Raw genomic sequence first — 20,714 nt, 5'->3', positions numbered from 1 at the left:
ATTAAGGAGGAAAGGGCTCCGTTCATACTCAACAATATATAGGACCTTGGAACAACACACCACACAAAAGCCTGGCATGCCCAAGCTAAGGTGCCCATATTGTAGCCTTTATATGCTTTTGATGGCTGGAAAGAAAAAGAAAAGAGCTCATAAAAGCAGATGAGTTTCTAAATGGAGTTACCTTCAAGCTTCACCAACATGCAGTACTCAGCATGCTTAGACCTTAAGGTTTGGAATATTCCAACTGGAACAAAACTCACCAGTGGCTATGGCCCAGTAAACGTCTGATCCACTCAGTAACTCACCACATGCTATGGGAGAATAAACCTGGGACCCAGGCACTTGAAGGAGAATTCGAAATGGAGCGACCCGTGCATTGGAATCCAGCACTGCATCCAGAGCACCTACCAGGCGACCTTCAAAAGAAAAAAGAAAGTGCATCTCTGAGCACAGGGACTGACCAGCTGCCCACTCCCCGCACACAGTTCAGTTGGTACTAAACATGACACGAGAAGGCAACAGGCTTGGGTCCAGTTCTTCAACTCACCTCTCAAGAGCCTGAGCTCCATGAGGCCCAGAGCTCTGGCTACCCGATGCCAGATACCCAACATCTGGAACAGGGCCTGACATTAACAGGCACTCAGTACACATTTGCAGAATCCAGTGACCAAGTGAGCAAGGGACCCCAGAAGAGTCACTTAACTTGCTTGCTTTCCTCAACATCTTCAAAACAGAGGCAACATGACTTTTTTTTTTTAATTTTTTTTTTATTTATTTATGATAGTCACAGAGAGAGAGAGAGAGAGAGAGAGAGAGAGAGAGAGGCAGAGACACAGGCAGAGGGAGAAGCAGGCTCCATGCACCGGGAGCCTGATGTGGGATTCGATCCCGGGTCTCCAGGATCGTGCCCTGGGCCAAAGGCAGGCACCAAACCGCTGCGCCACCCAGGGATCCCAACATGACTCTTTAAATAAGAGCTGGGGATCTGTACTCAGAATGCCTGACTCGAGTCCCAGCTCCCCAATTTTCAAGCTGTGTGATCTTAGGCAAGTTACTTAACTTTTCCATGCCTTGTAAAATAGAATAATCGCTGTATACCTACCTCATAGGGTAATTGTAAGAATTAATGTATGCAACATTCAAAAAGTCTTAGACTCTTAGACTATCACCTGGATGTAAGAAGTACCATTATTATTTTATCATCATCCCCATGGTAAATGAATAACCCCTGCCTACTCCAGAAGGGGACTGTGAGCAGCAAGTAATATACTGGAGTCCTTCACAGGCCATAAAAGCATACAAAGTAAAGGTTTATCATTCTGTTGTCATGAATATCAGCATGAATCCACAGCAAACACAGAAGCACACCCACCCACACAGCAGGTGGCAGACGATTTCATATTGTCCCATTACTGGTAAAAGTGTTTGCCAAGCTTCCACACTGTAAAGTTACTCCTTTTTCCTCTTCATAATTAACAAGTATGCTGTGAAGTACTTTGAAACTACATTCCTCATTAAATTTTCAACTTTTTTATTTCTATCAGTATGGTTTCATGTTCTCCTGCTTTATCCACTCTGGCATTACAGGTATTTTGATGTTCACATTGTCTCTGACAATGAGTAGCCAGTGAGAGCCCCTTCAAGCTGGCTTCTGTGTCCTTTGGACATGTCCTCATTATTCTTTCTACTTTCTGGCATGATCAAATAATCCCAGTTCATCCTGTATTTTTCCTGCTTTAGCCCTGGAATCAGCAATTTCTCCAAGAAGCCCTGGTTCATTTAGTGAAGAATGATATGAAAAGCCAAGATCTAGGATGCTTGGGTGAGTCAGTGGTTGAGTGTCTGCCTTTGGCTCAGGGCGTGATCCTGGAGTCCTGGGATCAAGTTCCGCATCAGGCTCCTGGCAGGAAGCCTGATTCTCCCTCTGCCTGTGTCTCTGCCTCTCTCTCTGTCTCTCATGAATAAATGGATAAAATCTTAAAAAATAATAATAATAAAAGCCAAAATCTGGGAGCCAGGTATACTTACTGCTATGAGGGTGCTTGCTCCCAGAACCTTTCAGTGGTCAGAATTTGGTACTATACGTACATGTGCGTATATGCATAGGTGCATGGGTATATATATATGTATGTATGTATGTAAATACATAAGTACACATTAACATTATTTTTATATTGATTTTATACATAAAAACTGAGCTCACATCAGTACCTCCAATTGCAATCCACTACCACATTGTTCATTCCCATTTCTTTCCACATTTCCAACTCTCTTCAACACCAAGGAACCTGGTTTCCATTATTCTTAATGTATTTACATATCTAATCAGTCCTCCTGTTGCTACCACTGTCCCCTTTCTGACAGATGCCCTCTTCACCCTATTCAGGCTCCAACTGCCCATCCACCCCACCCGTATAATCACCTTGATCTGTCCCAATCAATGGCTTGAGGGGAAGAAGGAGAGTGTGTGACTTTTTATAGCAATTATTCCTTAGGCTGCTCAGAATTTTTACCCCCTTACTGGTTTGCACCTGACTTACAGATAATTGAGGGGGGCTGAAAGCTGTCAGATTAAGGGGCTGCTACTTTAACACAGAACCTACACAGCTGCTTAGGGGAGCTCTGTGATTAAAAGCACGGGTCGGGGGGATCCTTGGGTGGTGCAGCGGTTTAGCGCCTGCCTTTGGCCCAGGGCGCGATCCTGGAGACCCGGGATCGAATCCCACGTCGGGCTTCCGGTGCATGGAGCCTGTTTCTCCCTCTGCCTGTGTCTCTGCCTCTCTCTCTCTCTCACTGTGTGCCTATCATAAATAAATAAAAATTAAAAAAAAAAAAAAAGCACGGGTCGGTGTGGGGGGGTAGGGTAAAGTTAAAGATGCATTTGTATAAGATTGATAAACATGCCTGACTGTCAAAGCTTGGAGGGAGGGAGTGATAGGGAAGTGGATGGACCCTAGAAAGGTGCTAAAAACCCCACCTGTTCTTCATGTAGACTTAGCACTTCCCAATTTAAGTGATCTGTTGTAGAATCCGTATCTAGTTTGCTAATAAGAAAAACCTGAGCAACAAAAAGAAGGAAGTGAGAAGGGTAGGAAATAACAGCATCACCACAACACAGAAAGCAGTCGTTTTTATCAGAAAGAGTGATTTTTTTTTTTTCCCTCTTCAACTCAGGAGGCTTTTGCAATGGTCCGGGTGTCTTATACCAACACAACCAACCTGGTACCAAACTTCAGCTGCTGGGAAGGTGGGGAGGGAGCAATGAAGGGAATGGGGGGCAGACAACGACTTCTAGTTTCAGCTCTACCATGTAAAGAATTTGGAGTTCTCACTCCCATCCTGACAACAAGAAGCTGAACAAACTGAAAACCAGGGGCTTTTCTGGGACCCATCAAAGAACTAAGGTCACAGGTCAAATCACAACCCAAAATTCTGGAGAGAAGAGACAATTCAAAGTCACAGCCAAGATCTGCTTGCTTGACACAGAAGGCACCGGGGCCATTACACCAGTAGGAACACTTAAATGGTGGTTTTGACAAGTTGCTGGAGGCTGAGTGCAAACTAACAGGAGAGTAAGAAACTCCTGGTGGCCATAGTCTTAGGGGGCCCCAAACCCGTATGGTTTTTACCACCAGGTTCTTGCTATGAAAAGCCAGGAAAAATCCCCACATGCTTGCCTAGGGGAAGGGAAGTCATCACAGTGCAGGGTGCTCAGAGCATCCTCCATAACACACGCCCGCTCTCCAGGGGAAAGACTTTTCCAGAATTTTATCCTAGCTAGGGGAAGGCCATTTCTGACTTCAACCCACTCCAGTCTTCCAGTCTCACCTAAGGAGGGGGTGAGAGGAAGAGAGAGGCATCCAAGAAACACTACTAAAGAGTACAACCCAGGGACACAGACTGAGATTTCTCTGATAAGATTTACAGGGTGCTTCTCCCCATTCTTTATCACCACATCGACAGCTGAAGAGCTGGAAGACTTCGATTCCACGTGAAGAGTTCAGGGTTTGGGCGTTTCTCAGTGTTTAAGAAATCTCTACACCCAACATAAGGCTTGAACTCACAACTCTGAGACTAAGAGTCCTATGCTCTGGAGCACCTGGGTGGCTCAGTTGGTTAAGCGTCCAACCCTTGGTTTCAGCTCAGGTCATAATCTCTGGGTCATGAGATGGTATACACCCTCAAGCTCCTCCTGCCTGTGCTCTCTCTCTCTCTCTCTCACTCTCTCTCTCTCTCAAATAAATAAATAAAATCTTAAAAAAAAAAAAAAGAATTAAAAAAAAAAAAAAAGGCCATGCTCTATAGACTGAGCTAGCCAGGTATCCTGGAATTCGTTGTTAAAGCAGCCCAAAGACAGACCAAAGCAAGGACACCTGAGGAATCTGAGAACCTCAGGCACCTGTAGCTACAGCACACAAATACAGCCCAAGTCCTGGTCAGAGTCACATAGAACTAAGAACTATTTCTTCAGTTCTTAGTACTCCATACATCACGTCGGGCTTTCAGAAACAATTACAAAGAATGCTGAGAAGCAAGAAAACACAGTCTGGAGAGACAAAGCAAATATGAGAGAATGAGCCTCATGTGTGACACAGACAAGATGCCCGACCAGTCCTATCAGAATCACCAAATTCATTAAAAACAAGGGAAGTCTGAGAAACTGTCACAGCCAAGATGACCACATAGTAAGTAATGTCCTGAGAGGTGACCCCCGGAGCAGAAAAAGGCCAGCAAAACCTGTATAAAACATGGCCTTTACCGAACTATCATATCAAACTATTCGTTTTCTACTGCTGCTCCAACAAATAACCACAAACAGTAGCTTAAAACAAAACAAATTATTATCTCATAGTTCTGTAGGTCGGAGGTCTGATACAGACCCCACTAAGCTAAAATCAAGGTGTCAACAGGCACATTCCTTTCTGGAGGCCCAAGATGAGAATCCCTTTGCTTGCCTTTCCCAGCCCTGAGTGGCCACTCACTTTATTTGGGTCCCAGCCTCTTCCCCCATCTTCAAAGCCAGCAACACCAGGGTGAGTTCCTCTTCCACTTTTGAAACCCCTTATGATCACATTGAGCACTCCTGCTTAATTCAAGCTCATCTCCCTACATTAAGATCTGCTGGTTAGCAACCCAATTAATTCCACCTGCACACTTAGTTCCCTTTTGCCACAGAACGTAACATATTTACAGGCTTAAGTCATAGTCTGCCCATCACCATAATCCATCAATATCTGTTCATTCACTGTAATAAATACACCATACCAATATGTCAATAGTCAGAGAAATTGGGTATAGTGTCTAAGACAACTCCCTATACTGGCCTTCACCATGTTTCTGTAAATCTAAAACTGTTTTAAAAAAATAAAGTTGAGTTTCTTTTTTAAAAAAGTGACAAGGGGGGCAGCCCCAGTGGCGCAGCGGTTTAGCGCCGCCTGCAGCCCGGGTCATGATCCTGGAGACCTGGGATGGAGTCCCACATCTGGCTCCCTGCATGGAGCCTGCTTCTCCCTCTGCCTGTGTCTCTGCCTCTCTCTGTGTCACTCATAAATAAATAAAATCTTTAAAAAAAATAAATAAAAAGTGACAAGGGAAGTCAGGTCATTCAGCATCCACTACAGACAAGGGCCCTCCACTTCTGCACAAATACAGACTGCCCCTTTTCAGGAACTCCAGGAACGGAGGAGCTCTGAATCCAGGATAAACCAGAGCACTCAGGGCAGAGCTAACCAAAGCACAAACACAAAAGAAATGGCAGACAAAGAGCCAAGATGGTAGAGAAGATGCCAAGGTGAGACGCAGGTCGGTGAGAGTTCGTAGCAGGAAAAGCAAAATGAGAAATGAAAAAATCAGGAAGGAAAAAGCATCCTTAAATCTCTGCTGAGTGGTGAAGGAAAAAAAGATTTGCATGGCAAAAAAATTGTTCAAAGTCATGAGAAAATGGGGTATGATGTCCACAAATGTCAAGTCGGTCTAAGAGAAAAATATATACATATATATGCAGCAATAAAGTAAATATATGGCAAAACGTGTACACAAAGCTCCTAACAACAGGGTATGTAGCCCTACTTATCTGTCTTTTTATTTTATTTTTTTGTAAAGATTTTATTTATTTGGGATCCCTGGGTGGCGCAGCGGTTTGGCGCCTGCCTTTGGCCCAGGGCGCGATCATGGAGACCCGGGATCGAATCCCATGTCGGGCTCCCGGTGCATGGAGCCTGCTTCTCTCTCTGCCTGTGTCTCTGCCTCATTCTCTCTCTCTCTCTGTGACTATCACAAATAAATAAAAATTTAAAAAAAATTTAAAAAAAAATATTTTATTTATTTATTCATGAGAAACAGAGGAGGGGGGTAGAGACACAGGCAGAGGGAGAAGCAGGCTCCATCCAGGGAGCCCGATGTGGGACTCGATCCCAGGTCTCCAGGATCATGCCCTGGGCCGAAGGTGGCGCTAAACCACTAAGCAGGCTGCCCTTACCTGTCTTTTTATAAGGAAGCTGAAGATAACTCACATGGATGTCTCTGAGGCAATATTTATTTGCCAGGCTCAGGTTCATTAACAAGACAAAATACTGGGGCACCGGGTGGCTCAGTGGTTGAGTGGCTGCCTTCAACTCAGGTCGTGATCCCAGAGTCCTGGGATCGAGTCCCACATTGGGTTCCCTGCAGGGAGCCTGCTTCTCCCTCTGCCTGTGTCTCTGCCTCTCTCTCTGTGTCTCTCATGAATAAATTAAAAAAAATTTTTTAAAGACAAAATACTGAAGCCTTACATCTAGAGTCTGTTTTCTCACTAATCCTTTGGCCACTCTGGATGGAGGGATGAAGTAGGCAAGGCTCTGAGCAGTAGGGACCACTGGCCTCACCAGCTGTAGCTCCAAAGCAGGCCTCCTCTTCCCCTGCTCTTGGGTCTATTTAAAGACAGGGTAAGGATTATTTTCAGAAATGCTCCATCATCCACAAACCTACACTTCTACCTACATTCAGATTGACTCGGCTCTCCCAAGCCCCACTTGGCGAAGTCCTCGCTCTGTCTCCATGAACGAATCCCCCCAAGTGCAGGGCAGCTCCCATGGAGCACGCTGGCCTGCCTAGAATCTGCGGCAGCTCCATATGGCTCGTCTGGCTCTACAGGAAAACCCTCCTGGCGGCTCACGGAGTGCAACTCTCCTATTTTTAGGCTATTAGAATAACAACTCTGGCTGAGATAGATGTCGAGTGACAAGTTTTATAATTAGGGCCCAAAAGGGGCCTATGAATAATTTGCTTCTAAGTGATAATGCTGTTCTTTCTTTCTGGCTGGGTTTCATGCACATGGATGGTACCAAGTTCAAGACAAAACGGCAGCTACTGACATGGGACAAACAGGGGCACTTGGAGAAGCCTGCCCACTGCCTCCTCGTTTATATAACCTCTGTGTTGAGCCTGGGACTTAACCACAGGCAGCAGTGACAAAGTGCTCTGCTCTTACCAGTAAGAGCACCCTAGCGTAGTAAAACCCATTTTTTTTTTTTACTTTTATTTATTTATTCATGAGAGACAAAGAGAGGCAGAGACATAGGCAGGGAGAGAAGCAGGCTCCCTAGGGGGAGCTTGACGCAGGACTCGGTCCCAGGACCCTCGGATCACTGCCTGAGCTAAAGGCAGACACTCAACCACTGAGCACCCAGGTACCCCAAGTAAAACCCACTTAAAACACAGCAACACCCAGCCCCCATGGAAAGCATTTTCAGGAAAGTTAAAAAACAGAAAACAGTCTATTTTTTCCCCTGCACTGAAGAAAACAGGTCTTCCTAATGGTGTTGGGCTTAGAATAGACTTCAGCAGCCCCAGGAAAAAAAAAAAAAAAAAGCTTTTACCCCAATAAAGAGCTTCTCATGGGATCCCTGGGTGGCTCAGCGGTTTAGCGCCTGCCTTTGGCCCAGGGAGTGATCCTGAGGACCCAGGATCAAGTCCCGCGTCAGGCTCCCCGCATGGAGCCTGCTTCTCCCTCTGTGTCTCTACCTCTCTCTCTCTGTCTCTCTCTCTGTGCCTATCATGAATAAATAAATAAAATCTAAAAGAAAGAGCTTCTCATCATTATCCACAAGCCATCGACATGACAGCACGCCCACAGTGCACCGCGCTCAGCACGATAATCCAGTTGGGAAACTAATTTGGTCCAGAGCTCTGTCTTCGTGTTAGGGCTGTTTGGTTTGGCTGCTATCACTGTCTTGGAGACATGGAGGGGGAGCAAAGAACCAGAAAAAAGGAAAAAACTTTTATTTGTGAAAAGTAGTAAGTAACCTAAAAGGTCACATGAAGTCCTTTCTGCTATCTTTGAAAAGAGAAGGCAAATGTTGGGAATATGTGCATTCTCAACAAAAGAGCTCTAACTATTCAAAGTCAAATTCACAATCCAAATAATTAGATTCCAGAGTTGTTGGTTTTTTTTACAAAGCATTTTACATAATTCAATATACCTCTTACTGTGTATTCCTTATGATTCCCACAAATCTCCACTAACCTAAGAGATGCTGGTGCTATTTTGAGAGTGCAGTCAATCGGTGGGCAAAGCCACAGGGTAACTGAATCATGCAGGAAGCTCTAGCGCCAGCCCCCTGACGAGCTCTGTCTTTATAACTCAGTGGATAAGACAGCAGCCACGTGCCCATCATGGTGACAGGAGCCTGCCAAATCTACATGAGTCTGAGCAAGTGAAAGTCCAGGGAGGAGAGCTTCAAGGGCACTGCAAGGTAGGGATCCTGGCCCTGGTTCTTGAGAACAGGATGGGCAGCCCCCAGGCCCCCACCTCCCAGATACATGGGAACAAGGACAGCCACACAATGACCCTTTGCCTTCTCAAGAACCAAGAGATGACAGCCAGTAAGGGGGCTACCTCTAATCAGCCAGGAGGAGTTACAATGTAGACTGTCCTGTTCACCCTGGACTTAAGGGAGACAGAACTCTTTTTGCCTTCACTCAAAAGTTGTGAAAATGCTTCATTGGGAATAGAGTTTCCGTTTTCCAAGATGAAAAGAGCTCTGGAGACAGTGGTGGTTGTGCAACAATGTGAACTATACACTTAATACCACTGAACTGTAAGCTTAGAAACAGTTGAGGGGCACCCGGTGGCTCAGTCAGTTAAGCATCCAACTGCTGATTGCGGCTCAGGTCATGATCTCGAGTGGTGAGATCAAGCCCCATGTGGAGCTCTGCTTATGATTCTCTCTTCTCTCTGCCCCTCCCCACGTTCTCTCTCCCTGTCAAATAAATAAATAAATAAATAAATAAATAAATAAATAAATAAATAAATAAATAAAATCTTTTTTAAAAAGCAGTTCAGATAGCTAATGTTCTATGTATTTTACCACAATTTTAAAAAGTATGGATTGATGGTAAAAGAAAAAAAAAAAAACTACGATAATGGTCAAATGTCCACAATTGGGCTCCTAAATTAAATATAAAAACTTTTCCTAACTCCATTCCCCCAAGTGATGAATCATAAATCCATTTGAACATAAATGTGCTCTAGGTCCACACTGGTGAACCCTGACACGTTATTCTAGTGGCTCCATAAATAATCCTTGGATGGGGACCAAGCCGTCTGCTTTGGCTCAGACCAAACATAAGGATCCTGTCATAGTGAACCTCCGAGCAGGGTGACGTAATGCTCAAAGTGCATGACAATAAGAATCCTACACAAAACACCATCATGACAGCCAATTCCAAACACAGTGATAGCCCTGCTTTAACAGACACATGTTGCTGTGGATATAATGAACACTATCTCGAAAATTTTCCAGTATTTCTAGGCACTTGACTATCCAGTTATCTGGTCTTCTGGTATGATGATTACATAAAACAACTAAGATTAAATTCTTTCAGTGCAGGAATGACTCAAGGCTATAAAATGAAAGGTAAGAGGCACAGTGAGAGAAAAAACCAAGAATCAACAAAGAGGTTGACTTTAAGACATGATACCATCTCCAAATGAAATGCTGGCCGCCAGGGGCATCTGGGAAGAATGGGGATGGCTATCTGCTCCACCTCCACGCTTCCAAGCCCAGCACAATCCGGGGTTGCCCGGACCTCTTCCCTGAACACTGATGTGTCCTTGTTGGCCTCTCCCAAAGGCTATCAGACCCAAGTGCTCCAGGACTATCTGCTCATCATCCTGATGGTTCTAGCCCCATGCTAACCTGTCCTTCTCATTCTGTTCAGCTCTTTCCAGATATCTGTCACCCTTTCTTTTGGACATACAAAAAGGTATACATAATTAATATGAGTTTGCAGATAAGTATACACCCATGAAACCATCAACACTATCAATGCCATAAACATGTCCATCAATTCCAAAAGTTTCCTCCCACTCTCTTATTAATATATAACACTATGATAAGAACATTTAACATAAGATCTACCCTGTAGTAAATATTTAAGTATACAAAATTGTTAACTATAGGCATTACACTGTACAGTGGATCTCTAGGACATGTTCACCTTGCATAACTGAAACTTGGTACCCTCTAATTCCTCCCCATTCTCCACTTCCCCAGCCCCTGGCAACCACCATTCCATTCTCTGCTTCTATGGGTCTATTTTATTTTTAGATTCATCATCTCACATAAGTGGTATCATGTAGCATCTGTCTTTTGGTGACTGGGTTCTTTCATTTAGCATAATGTCCTTGAGGTTTATCCACTTTGTTGAAAATGGCAGGATTTCCTTGTCTCTAAAGGTACTGCCACTCATTTTTTTTTTCTGCCACTCATTTTTAATCCTGAACCTTCCTCATTCAGATTCCAGTAGCCCCTATCCAATGAAGACTAGAATCATCCCGCTTGTTTTGACTTAGAAAAAAAAGGCAAAAAATTATGTTAGACTGACCCTGGTGCAATCAAATGTAACAGCATCAGCTATACTCCCTTGCCAATTTCTGCTACTTCAAAAGATCCAAAGTCCTTTGGCAAAACATCTCTGAACTATCAATTGTGTTGAGAAACTATCTGCTTCGGTCAAGTCTTTAAACAGCCTGGTGCACTTTGGTCCCTGTTAACAGGAGACGTCCTGTTTGAGACATGATAATTTATCACTTTTGACATCCCATGTTGAACAAGACCAACAGGTGTTACTTATACTCCCAAAATCACATTAAGAGAATCAGTTATAAAGAATACCTTTCCCAAGGATGCCTGGGTGGCTCAGTCGGTTAAGCGTCTGCCTTCTGCTCAGGTCACAATCCCAGGACCCTAGGATCAAGCCCCACATCGGGCTCTCTGCTCAGCAAGGACCCTGCTTCTCCCTCTCCCTCTCCCCCTGCTCGTTCTCTCTTCTCTCTCTCTCTCTAATACATAAATAGTATCTTTTTTAAAAAAAAGAATATCTTTTCAAAAAATCTTCCCTAAAATAATACAGTTTAGCCTCAATTTGCCCTTCTAAAGCAATCTGGTTTTTTCCTTGATCACAAAACAAATACACATTTTGAAATCTATAAAACCCCAAAGAATGTTTATCTCATATCTTGCCACCTGACAATAACCCTTGGTATATGCCCTTATGGCCTCATTTCTAACTAGTCACAGATAAAGACTATTCCGTGCCCACATCAGGGATATTGAAGATTGGAAGGGAAAAACAAGGCTGAGCATGAAGTCCAAAGAACTGTCCCTTCATGCTCAGAAACAGTTACAGAAGGGTTGTTAAACTTGTTCAACAAGACTCCTATGTGGTGCACAAACCGGTTTACCAGTCAAATTTCATCAAAAGCAACCTGCTCCCCGATAGCACCCGATGCTGTTACAGTTACAATTTTACCTCCACCTCACCAACCACACTGTTGTTTAATGGCCCTGTACATACTTAAAGGCAGGAAATGGAGCTTAGAGGCATTGGAGGATTACAGAAAAATAAATAAGGTAAGGCAATAGGACTTCCTTTGCAAAATGGAAATCAATATGAAAGTCAAAAGGGTCAGTGAAGCAAGACATTTCCACAGACTCAAGTTCAAAATGAAAGACAGTACTTTGCTGGTTCCAGCTCCTTGCATGGAAAGAGCCCCCTGGGAGCTTATAAAACTGCAAACAAGTCTTAAAAAGGATGAGTCTGCCTGTTTCATCAGCTTACCAAGCTACATGCATTTCAATACAGCAACTCATGTGCAATTTTTAAGACATTTTCAGTGAACACCTACACTGTGCCAGGCCACTGTGGTTTGGATTAATCCTTCCCCAGAAGTAAAACACTGTCCTCATTTCTAAACTGCAGCCAGTGAGGCCACAGTGGGTTCCATTCCTCTTGCGAGTATACAGGTATACCAAAAGAGGTTAAGCTTAGCACACTATGGTTTGACACAATTATTTACAATACCCTTTACCACCTGGCAACAAAGCCTGTATTTCGGGCTTTGGTTTCAACATTTCTGTCCTTGATAACAAGTCTTTTAAGCTATCAAATTACAACTAACTTGCTACTACTAAATGTTAAATGTTGATAATCCACTGAAGTTTCTTACTTTAAATGCATGTACAAGGGGTTGCCAGGGGAAAGGCAGGGATCCTTTATCAGTTCCCAGCACCTGGAGTACCTGGCTCCTGGTGTGCCTTTAATAAATATTTGGTTAATAAATCCTCTCAGTAAAATGAAATCAAAGAAGATGGTCCTTTGAGTTTACTTGGAAGAAATTATTTTTCATATGCTACAAGCAGCTGGATTCTGTTCACTGAGGATTCTGATCTTGAAATCCGATTACTCAGTCTGCCATCTGCCACTCTCTTTCAGAGACCTGCAACATATCAACAACTGCATGGTTCTGTTTCAGAACTCCACTAATCTTATCTTAGACGAGGCAGGAGGTAAGTGTTTCAGTAACTAAATTTATCTTAGAGATTAAGTAGATTTTATTTTTTGTTTTGTTTTGCTGTTAGAAGAAAGCACACAGAAGTCCCAGCCTGTACTAAGTACGTACTCTGAAATGCTGAGCCCTCCCTTCTAGAAGATCAGACAGACGGTAATTTAACCATTAATTCAGGAATGGCAGAAAAAGGACAACAGGGCAAGCTAGAGAGGAAGGAGAACATTCTACCTCCCCAAGAACAGGTGCTCCAACCCATGGAAATAAGGAAGTAGATTTACTCCTATGGCTTATAGTCAGCCTTCCCCATTGGGTGACACTACTATAGACCCAGTCTGTAACAAGCCACCATCTCATAGAACCTGTTGTCATCTTCAGGTCCTAAGAAAGCCTTAGCCATGTGCACGGGTCATGGTAGGGTCCAAGGCAGAATCAGGGAAGAAAGGGACAGAGAATTAAATGACAGCTTGCCCCTGTCTCTACGGCCGTCACACATTGTGGGAAGGGTGGTCATCTAACCCTTTAGAAAATGTTTCTTTCTGAACCCAAGATGCATATCTACAAGGTCCATGGGCTGAGAACCAGTAGGGAAATGCAAATTTGGAGTAAGTATTTAGGGGAAAAAAATCTAATAAAAGTAAATTTTAATAAGATCAAATGGAGAAGCTTTAGCAGCTGCAATTTACTTTCTTGGACTCATGGACGGTTCTTTATTACAGGAGTTTTCTACTGGGAATTCTGATCTTGAAATCTGACAGTTCAAAGCCTACCTCACTTGGGAAAAGCTGCTATAGCCTTCAAGACTCTGGATTCCTGCAACAAGCCAGTGCAGAGCACTTGTTGGCAAAACACTCTGACATTTATTCTGCAGACATCCACCCCACAGTAATGATGGAACTGGAACATCTCATGACTTGGCTCTTCTGTTCAGTGCACTTTTTGTGCTGAAGAGGCTGGCCACCAGCAGAAACCAAGTTAGGTCCTTATCACATAAGGCTGAGAACACAGGAGGATCCCAAGAGACAAACAACTTTTAGCAGGGTGTTGGTTAGCCAAGATCTAAAAGGCTTCTCTTTATATCATTTAAGAGGATTTTAAGTTGTGAGAGCAGTAACAGTGGAAATAAAAATAAATGTAAGAAAAATCCCCATTCAGTCCCACCAGATCAACAAATCAAACTGACTTTATGTTTCTGTGTTTCCTCCTGGCAAATGGATGATATTTATTTCACTGAGAAAGGTGAAATGGGTAGCAAAGTAATATTTTAGTTCTCAACTGGTCTAGAGCTGAATAATGTCCCCAATGCCCTGAGAACGCCCAGAAGGCTCATAGACTCCATGCAGGAGTCCCAACAGGAAGCCCCAAACAATCCTCAGTTGATCTAAACTAGGGAAGTCATATATTCAGGAGTCACAAAGTCCTGAGTTCAGATCCTGACTTTGTCCCTTAGTAGCTGTGTGGCTTAGATAAGCATCCTCACTTCCATCACCCTTTTTCCTCCTATGTCCAGTGAGGTCTGCATGGATGTTGAAATATGTGCAGAGTACCCGGACCAAATACCTGTTATAGCCTGAGTTGTGTCCTCCCAAAAAAAGATGCTGAAATCCTAACCCTTAGTTCCTCACAATATGACCTGACCTGGAAACAGGGTCTTTGCAGATGTAATTAATTATAATGAGGTCATACTGGGATAATCTGAGTAGTATCCACATGAGAAGACAGCCATGTGAAGACAGACACACAGGGAGAATTCCATTGGACGCTGAAGGCAGAGATTGGAGCTGCACAGCCACGAGGAATCTCATAGATTTCCAGCCATCACCAGAAGCAAGGAAGAGGCAAGAAGGGATTCCCCTACAGTCATCAAGGAGCTTGGCCCACTAACTTCCTGATTTGGAACTTCTAGACTCCAGAACTATTGTTCTGTTGTTTTAAGCAACCCAGTTTGTGGTTCTTTCTTACGACAGCCCTAGGAAACTAATGCACTGCCCAACTCAGGGAGACTTCCTATGGTCCACGTACATGCACTTGAAGAGTGAGAGAGCTTCCAATGTACAACATACAACAGTCTTTCTGTACCCAACGTGGATTTCATAACCAAGCTCTATGTACTAACTGTTAACATTATTTATTTTACCTATTGCCCTAGCTTGTCAATAATCTAAGTACAGGAAAAGACAAATTCAGGGAAGAGGCACCCATTCAAAGTCTACATCACTTGCTTAGATGGAAAAATATTAAGACTTTAGAAGAGTAAACACCTTAAAATTCCCCTGAAAGGACTCGTATCAAATATGGATCAGTAAGAAAAAGATAATACAATGAAATTAGTATATACAAAATACACAAATAGGCAGTTTGCAAAGGATTACCCAATAAACACATATTAGTGATTTAGGAACTGCAAATAAAAACTACAGTGGAATACCACTAACTATACACCAGATAGTTAAAATTTAAATAGAATACCTCACAATTAAAATTTAAATACAGTTTAATGACTCAGAACACCAAGTGTTACAGAGAATATGAAGTAAGTAGAATTTTCAAACACTGCTAGAGGGAGTGGAAAAGTGGCACACTCAAGCTGTATTTCTACAGCTGAACATACAAATAAATGTCTCATGAACTAGCAATTTCATTCCTAGATACATCCCCAAAAGAAATGCATATGTATGTATTACCGAAAAAGTCACAGGATGTTCACAACAGCAGTATGGATAACAGTCCAAATCTGGAACATCCCAGAGGTCAAAAATAAACATATTACATGGCAGCCCGGGTGGCTCAGCAGTTTAGCGCCGCCTTCAGCCCAGGGCCTGATCCTGGAGACCAGGGATCAAGTCCCATGTCAGGCTCCCTACATGGAGCCTGCTTCTCCCTCTGCCTATGTCTCTGCCTCTCTCTCTCTCTCTCTCTCTCTGTGTCTCTCATGAATAAATAAAGTCTTCATAAATAAATAAATAAACAAATTACAAAAACAAAAGTGTGGAACGTATAGAATTGCTCTTGCCATGAAAACGAATGAAGTAATGCCACATGAAAAACATGGATGAATTTTGCAAACATTGTATTAATATTTCATTCCAATTTTAGTATATGTGCTGCCAAGGCGAGTACAACACTATTAGTATAAAGAAGCCAGCCACAAAAGTCATTGATTACATTTACATAAAATTTAAATACTGGCAAAACTGATATAGGATAAGTCACAAGTAGGAGCAGTGATTGAAAGAAGGACTTCTATGCTACCTCTTGATCTGGGCAGTGGTTACTCAAATGTGCTTGCTTTGTGGTTATTCATCTGGTTTGACCCTTATAATTTTTGCACTTTTCTGTCTATAGCTTATACTGAAACAATAAAAGTTTATTTTTAAAAATGAAAAAGAAAAAAAAAAAAGATTTTCCCTCTAAGGGGAGGTGGGGGAGAAAGTCTCCTGCATGGAAGCTGGTGGAGCGTGAGCTCTTGATAACTTCCTTGTGATCAACATGAACACAACGTTTATTCGAAGAAGTTCCTACAATAGCCAAAGTTACAGCTACCATGGTTCACATTGGTCACAGAGTCACGCTCTGTGAGGAACAGGCCCACTTCAATGTGGGGGGGTAGCTTTCACTGCTGCTGGCACATGGCCAGGCCCCCAGGCCCCGCACAGACACTGGAGTCCTATGAGCCTTCTTGGGGCCTGGCCTGGGCATTTCTAAGAGCCCTCAAGGGGTCTCACATGCAGACAGGTGGAGGGCTGCTGGCAACGCATTTTCCAGTTGCTCGTTCAAATCCTTTCTACTCCACAGAAACCTGCAGGACCCCTCACATGAAGACCCCACCAGCCAATGGGCCTGAAGGGACAGGGAAGCAAGGAAAGTAGGACACAAACAACTCTACTCAGATTCCTTCATATCAGTCACCTGGTGCTTACCTCCCTACGGACTGAGAAGCCCACATGTCCTCTCCACCCCATGTGCCCCGTCTCCATCTGTCATGTTGCTCCCTTCCAGTCAGCCTCTGAAGAGACCCAAGCCCTCCATTCATGTTCCTGACTCCTTTCTTCCTGGATCTGCTTGCATCAATGACCCCTTTTAAATCTCTGAAACTGCTACCTGAGTGGCTCAGTTGGTTAAGCATCCAACTTTAGTTTTGACTCAGGTCATGATCTCAGAGTCATAAGATCAAGCCCTGCGTCAGGCTCTACACTCAGCATGGAGTCTGCTTGAGATTCTCTTCTCCCCCTCTACCCTCTCCCTCGGCCCCTTCCCCCACCTGTATGCTCTCTCAGATTGATAGGTAGATAGATAGATAGATGATAGATAAGATAGATAGATAGATGATGATAGATAGATAGATAGATAGATAGATAGATAGATAGATAGATAAAAACAGGTGTTCCCTCCAATCTTTGGCTTCAATGCAGAGTAGTCTGGGGAGCTTCCAAAATATCGATGTCTGGGCCCACCCCCAGAGTCTGGTGTAATTGGTCTGGGATGCTGCCTGGGCACCAGCACTCTCACAGGCTCCCCTGTGATTCAGCTGGGCAGGCCAACAGAGAACCACCTTCCTAGGATCTTATCTTTCTCCCGATTCCTGAAGGCTCTTGACCTGCTATTTTGCCCTTGAGCTGCTGGTTTGTTTCAATACTTTCACCTTGAAAATTGCAGAAAAGTGAAACACACTTGCCACCCCCCTTTCTTCTTTACCCATTCCATCAGGCCTCCATCCAGACAATTCTTCTGTCGGGGGTCCTTGAAAGGATAACCACCATGTCTTTGACACATCACTCATTCTACTCAAGCCTTAGTTTTCTTATCTGTACAATGAGGATAATAATTCCCCCACACTGGTCATGTTAAGGACCAGATAAAACAAGGTGACATACATGAAGATGTCTCTCTCCACAAAATGACCCAAGTAGGCAAAGGACTTCTGGCTGCCCCTGGCCTCCCTGGTGCCTTTGTCAAGCAGGGGCTTGTCCTCATGTTCAGGGAACATCCCTGACTCCTGCCATAGCCAGCACGAAGGGGACAGAGGGGCAGGAGGCTCTATCATCTGAAAGCCAGATGGGACTAGCACAAAAACCCACACCTGCTGAGGGCCACCCTGACCCTTCTTAGCCACTGCTCCCAACACAAAGCATCTCTCACACACCCTCAAGAACAGGCCTTCCTAGGCTCTGATCTGCATCTGTCTACCTGTCCCACACATCTCAGGATTAGCCATGCGTTATTCTATAGGTTCTCAACCCTACCTGAGCACTGGAATCACCTGGAGAGATTTCAAATCCTAATCCAGAGATGCAAGAGGTGTGTGGTGTGGCCTGGGGTAGGGGTTACTGAGAGTTCTCTAGGATCCTGAATCACGACTTCTGACCTATTATTTGCACAATAAGCAGGGGCCTTCATTATCTGATGAAGCTGCTAAAGAGAACAGCAAGTGAAGGTAAGAATAAACCAATCCACAATAGCCAAGACATGGAAACAACCTCAATGTCCATCAACAGATGAATGGATAAAAGACAGGGAATTATTATTGTATTCACACACACACACACACACACACACACACACACACACAGAGGAATATTATTAAGCCAAGAGAAATAAGGAAATCCTACCATTTGCAACATGGATGGGCCTTGAGGGCATTATCCTAACAAAGAAAGACAAACACTGTATGATATCACTTACATACAGAATCTAAAAGAAGCTGAACCCATTAAAACAGAGTAAATTGGTGGTTACCACAGGCTGGAGGGTGGAGAAACTGTGGAGACGTTTAAGGGTACACACGTGCAACTAACAAACAATTTCTGGAAAGCTTATGCACAGATAGTGATTATAGTCAACAATACTGCATTATAAACTTCAAAGTTGCTAAGAGACTAGATCTGGGGTGTTCCCACCAGAAAAAGAAATAATAATTATGTGCCAGGATAGAGAAGTTAGCCAATACTACAGTGGTAATCATGTTGCAACTTATAAACATATTAAATCAGCACATTGTACACCTTCTACCATATTATATATCAATTACATCTCAATTTTTAAAAAATAAACCAATACACATTTAGGGGAAAACCACCTGTCAGTCTCCTTAGTAAAATAACTAAATGCAAAAGCACAGAAGGCCCTTGCAAGAAATGCCAATCTCAGCAAAAACACTGGATAAGCAATAAAGTCCCAGGAAAGCTCTAGACAGACCCAAGGACACAGTGGACAGCTGAGCCTTACCCACCATGGTAAATACGTGGCTTGCTGTCTGCTGTACCATGGCTACGTGGTTCCCAAAGATGTCAATGCTGCCATTGCCACCATCAAGACCAAGCGCAGCATCCAGTTTGTGGACTGGTGCCCCACTGGCTTCAAAGTGGGCATTAATTACCAACCTCCCACTGTAGTACCCAGTGGAGACCTGGCCAAAGTAGAGCGAGTTGTGTGCATGCTGAGGAACATCACAGCCATTGCTGATGCCTGGGCTCGCCTGGACCACAAGTTTGGCCTGATGTATGCCAAGCATGCCTTTGTTCACTGGTATGTGGCTGAGGGCATGGAGGAAGGAGAGTTTTCTGAGGCCGTAAGGACATGGCTGCCCTGGAGAAGGATTATGAGGAGGTCGGTGTGGATTCTGTTGAAGGAGAGGGTGAAGAAGAAGGAGAGGAATACTGAATACCATTCCTTCCAGCCCTGCAGCATGTCACACTCAGACCTTTAGCTTCAACGTTAGCTGACAGGCATTAAAGCTTTCTGATTAGATTGTCTTCAATTTTAACTGTGATCATGTCTTCTCCATGTGTACCTGTCACTTTTTCCATTGTGTCTCAAAGTAAAGGCTTTAAGAAAGAAAAAAAAAAAGGTTGTGTTACGAACCTAACACAAGCTTGCCCTCTACCAGGGTATGGGCTAAGGGCATATGGTCTTTGGAAAGAAGGCATTCAGAGGGGCATGTGCGCACGCGCGCGCACAAACACACACACACACACACACTTACATGTGTGGAAAACTTCTGAGTGAGGCCATTATGCCTTACAGCTCAGAAGCTGATACCTATTATTTTTTTTAAGATTTTATTTATTTTAGGGGCACCTGGGTGGCTTAGTAGTTGAACACTTGCCTTTGGCTCAGGGCATGATCCCAGGGTCCTGAGATCAAGTCCTGCATCTGGTTTCCTGCAGGGAGCCTGCTTCTCCCTCTACCCATGTCCCTGCCTCTCTCTATGTGTCTTTCATGAATAAATAGAATCTTTTAAAAACAAAGATTTTATTTATTTTAGGGAAAGAGAGTGCACACAAGCAGAGCAGGGTGGGGGATGGGCTCAGAGAGAGAGGGAAAGAGAATCTCAAGCAGACTCCGCACTGAATGCAGAGCCCCACCACAGGGCTCCATCTCAGGATCCTGAGATCATAACCTGAGCCAAAATCAAGAGTCAGACACTCAACTGACTTTAGCACCCAGACACTCTGCTGATCCCTTTTATTATAGGGAAATGCTAGCAATTCATTGAAGAGTTTTAATTTTTTTTTAACTTCTTAGCCTTTTTGAAATTCAGCAATCCAGAAATACTGCACTTACAAGTCACATGACACTGACCAGCCTCACCTAACAGAGTCTATGGCAGAGCAAACCTCCATCTGTCCTGATGGATACAGTAAAGCATCTTAAGTCACCAAGGGGCTCTTTTGAGAGCCTCTCTCAAGTCAGAGAAAAACAATTCCAAAGAGCATTACTGACAAAATACAAAGCAATACCCCTGTCTATCCTTTATAACATTATTATCAGCTGCGCCTATGGGAAAACAAGTCATTTCAGTCCCCCCACCTTCATATCCACCCCCCGCCTTGCTGTGGATATTGTTACTCCTGTCATCAGCTAACATGCATCACACATACAGCAT

General features: G+C 43.7%; 1 protein-coding gene across 2 annotated transcripts in view; it reads right to left on the bottom strand.

Annotated features, from left to right (window-relative positions):
• Positions 1 to 20,714, bottom strand: part of TBC1D8 (TBC1 domain family member 8) — a 113,009-nt gene that overhangs the window by 69,699 nt on the left and 22,596 nt on the right. Inside the window, exon 2 of one of the 2 annotated variants that reach the window (XM_038550990.1) lies at positions 261 to 416. In XM_038550990.1, coding sequence (XP_038406918.1) covers positions 261 to 416 — 156 coding nt within the window. The remainder of the gene's footprint in view (positions 1 to 260; positions 417 to 20,714) is intronic. The other variant, XM_038550991.1, reaches the window with a different exon arrangement.

The sequence above is a fragment of the Canis lupus genome, chromosome 10 (genome assembly GCF_011100685.1).
Source record: "Canis lupus familiaris isolate Mischka breed German Shepherd chromosome 10, alternate assembly UU_Cfam_GSD_1.0, whole genome shotgun sequence".
NCBI lineage: Eukaryota > Metazoa > Chordata > Mammalia > Carnivora > Canidae > Canis > Canis lupus.
The sequence above is the reverse complement of the archived record's forward strand: the minus strand, read 5'-3'. Positions and strand labels throughout refer to the sequence as shown.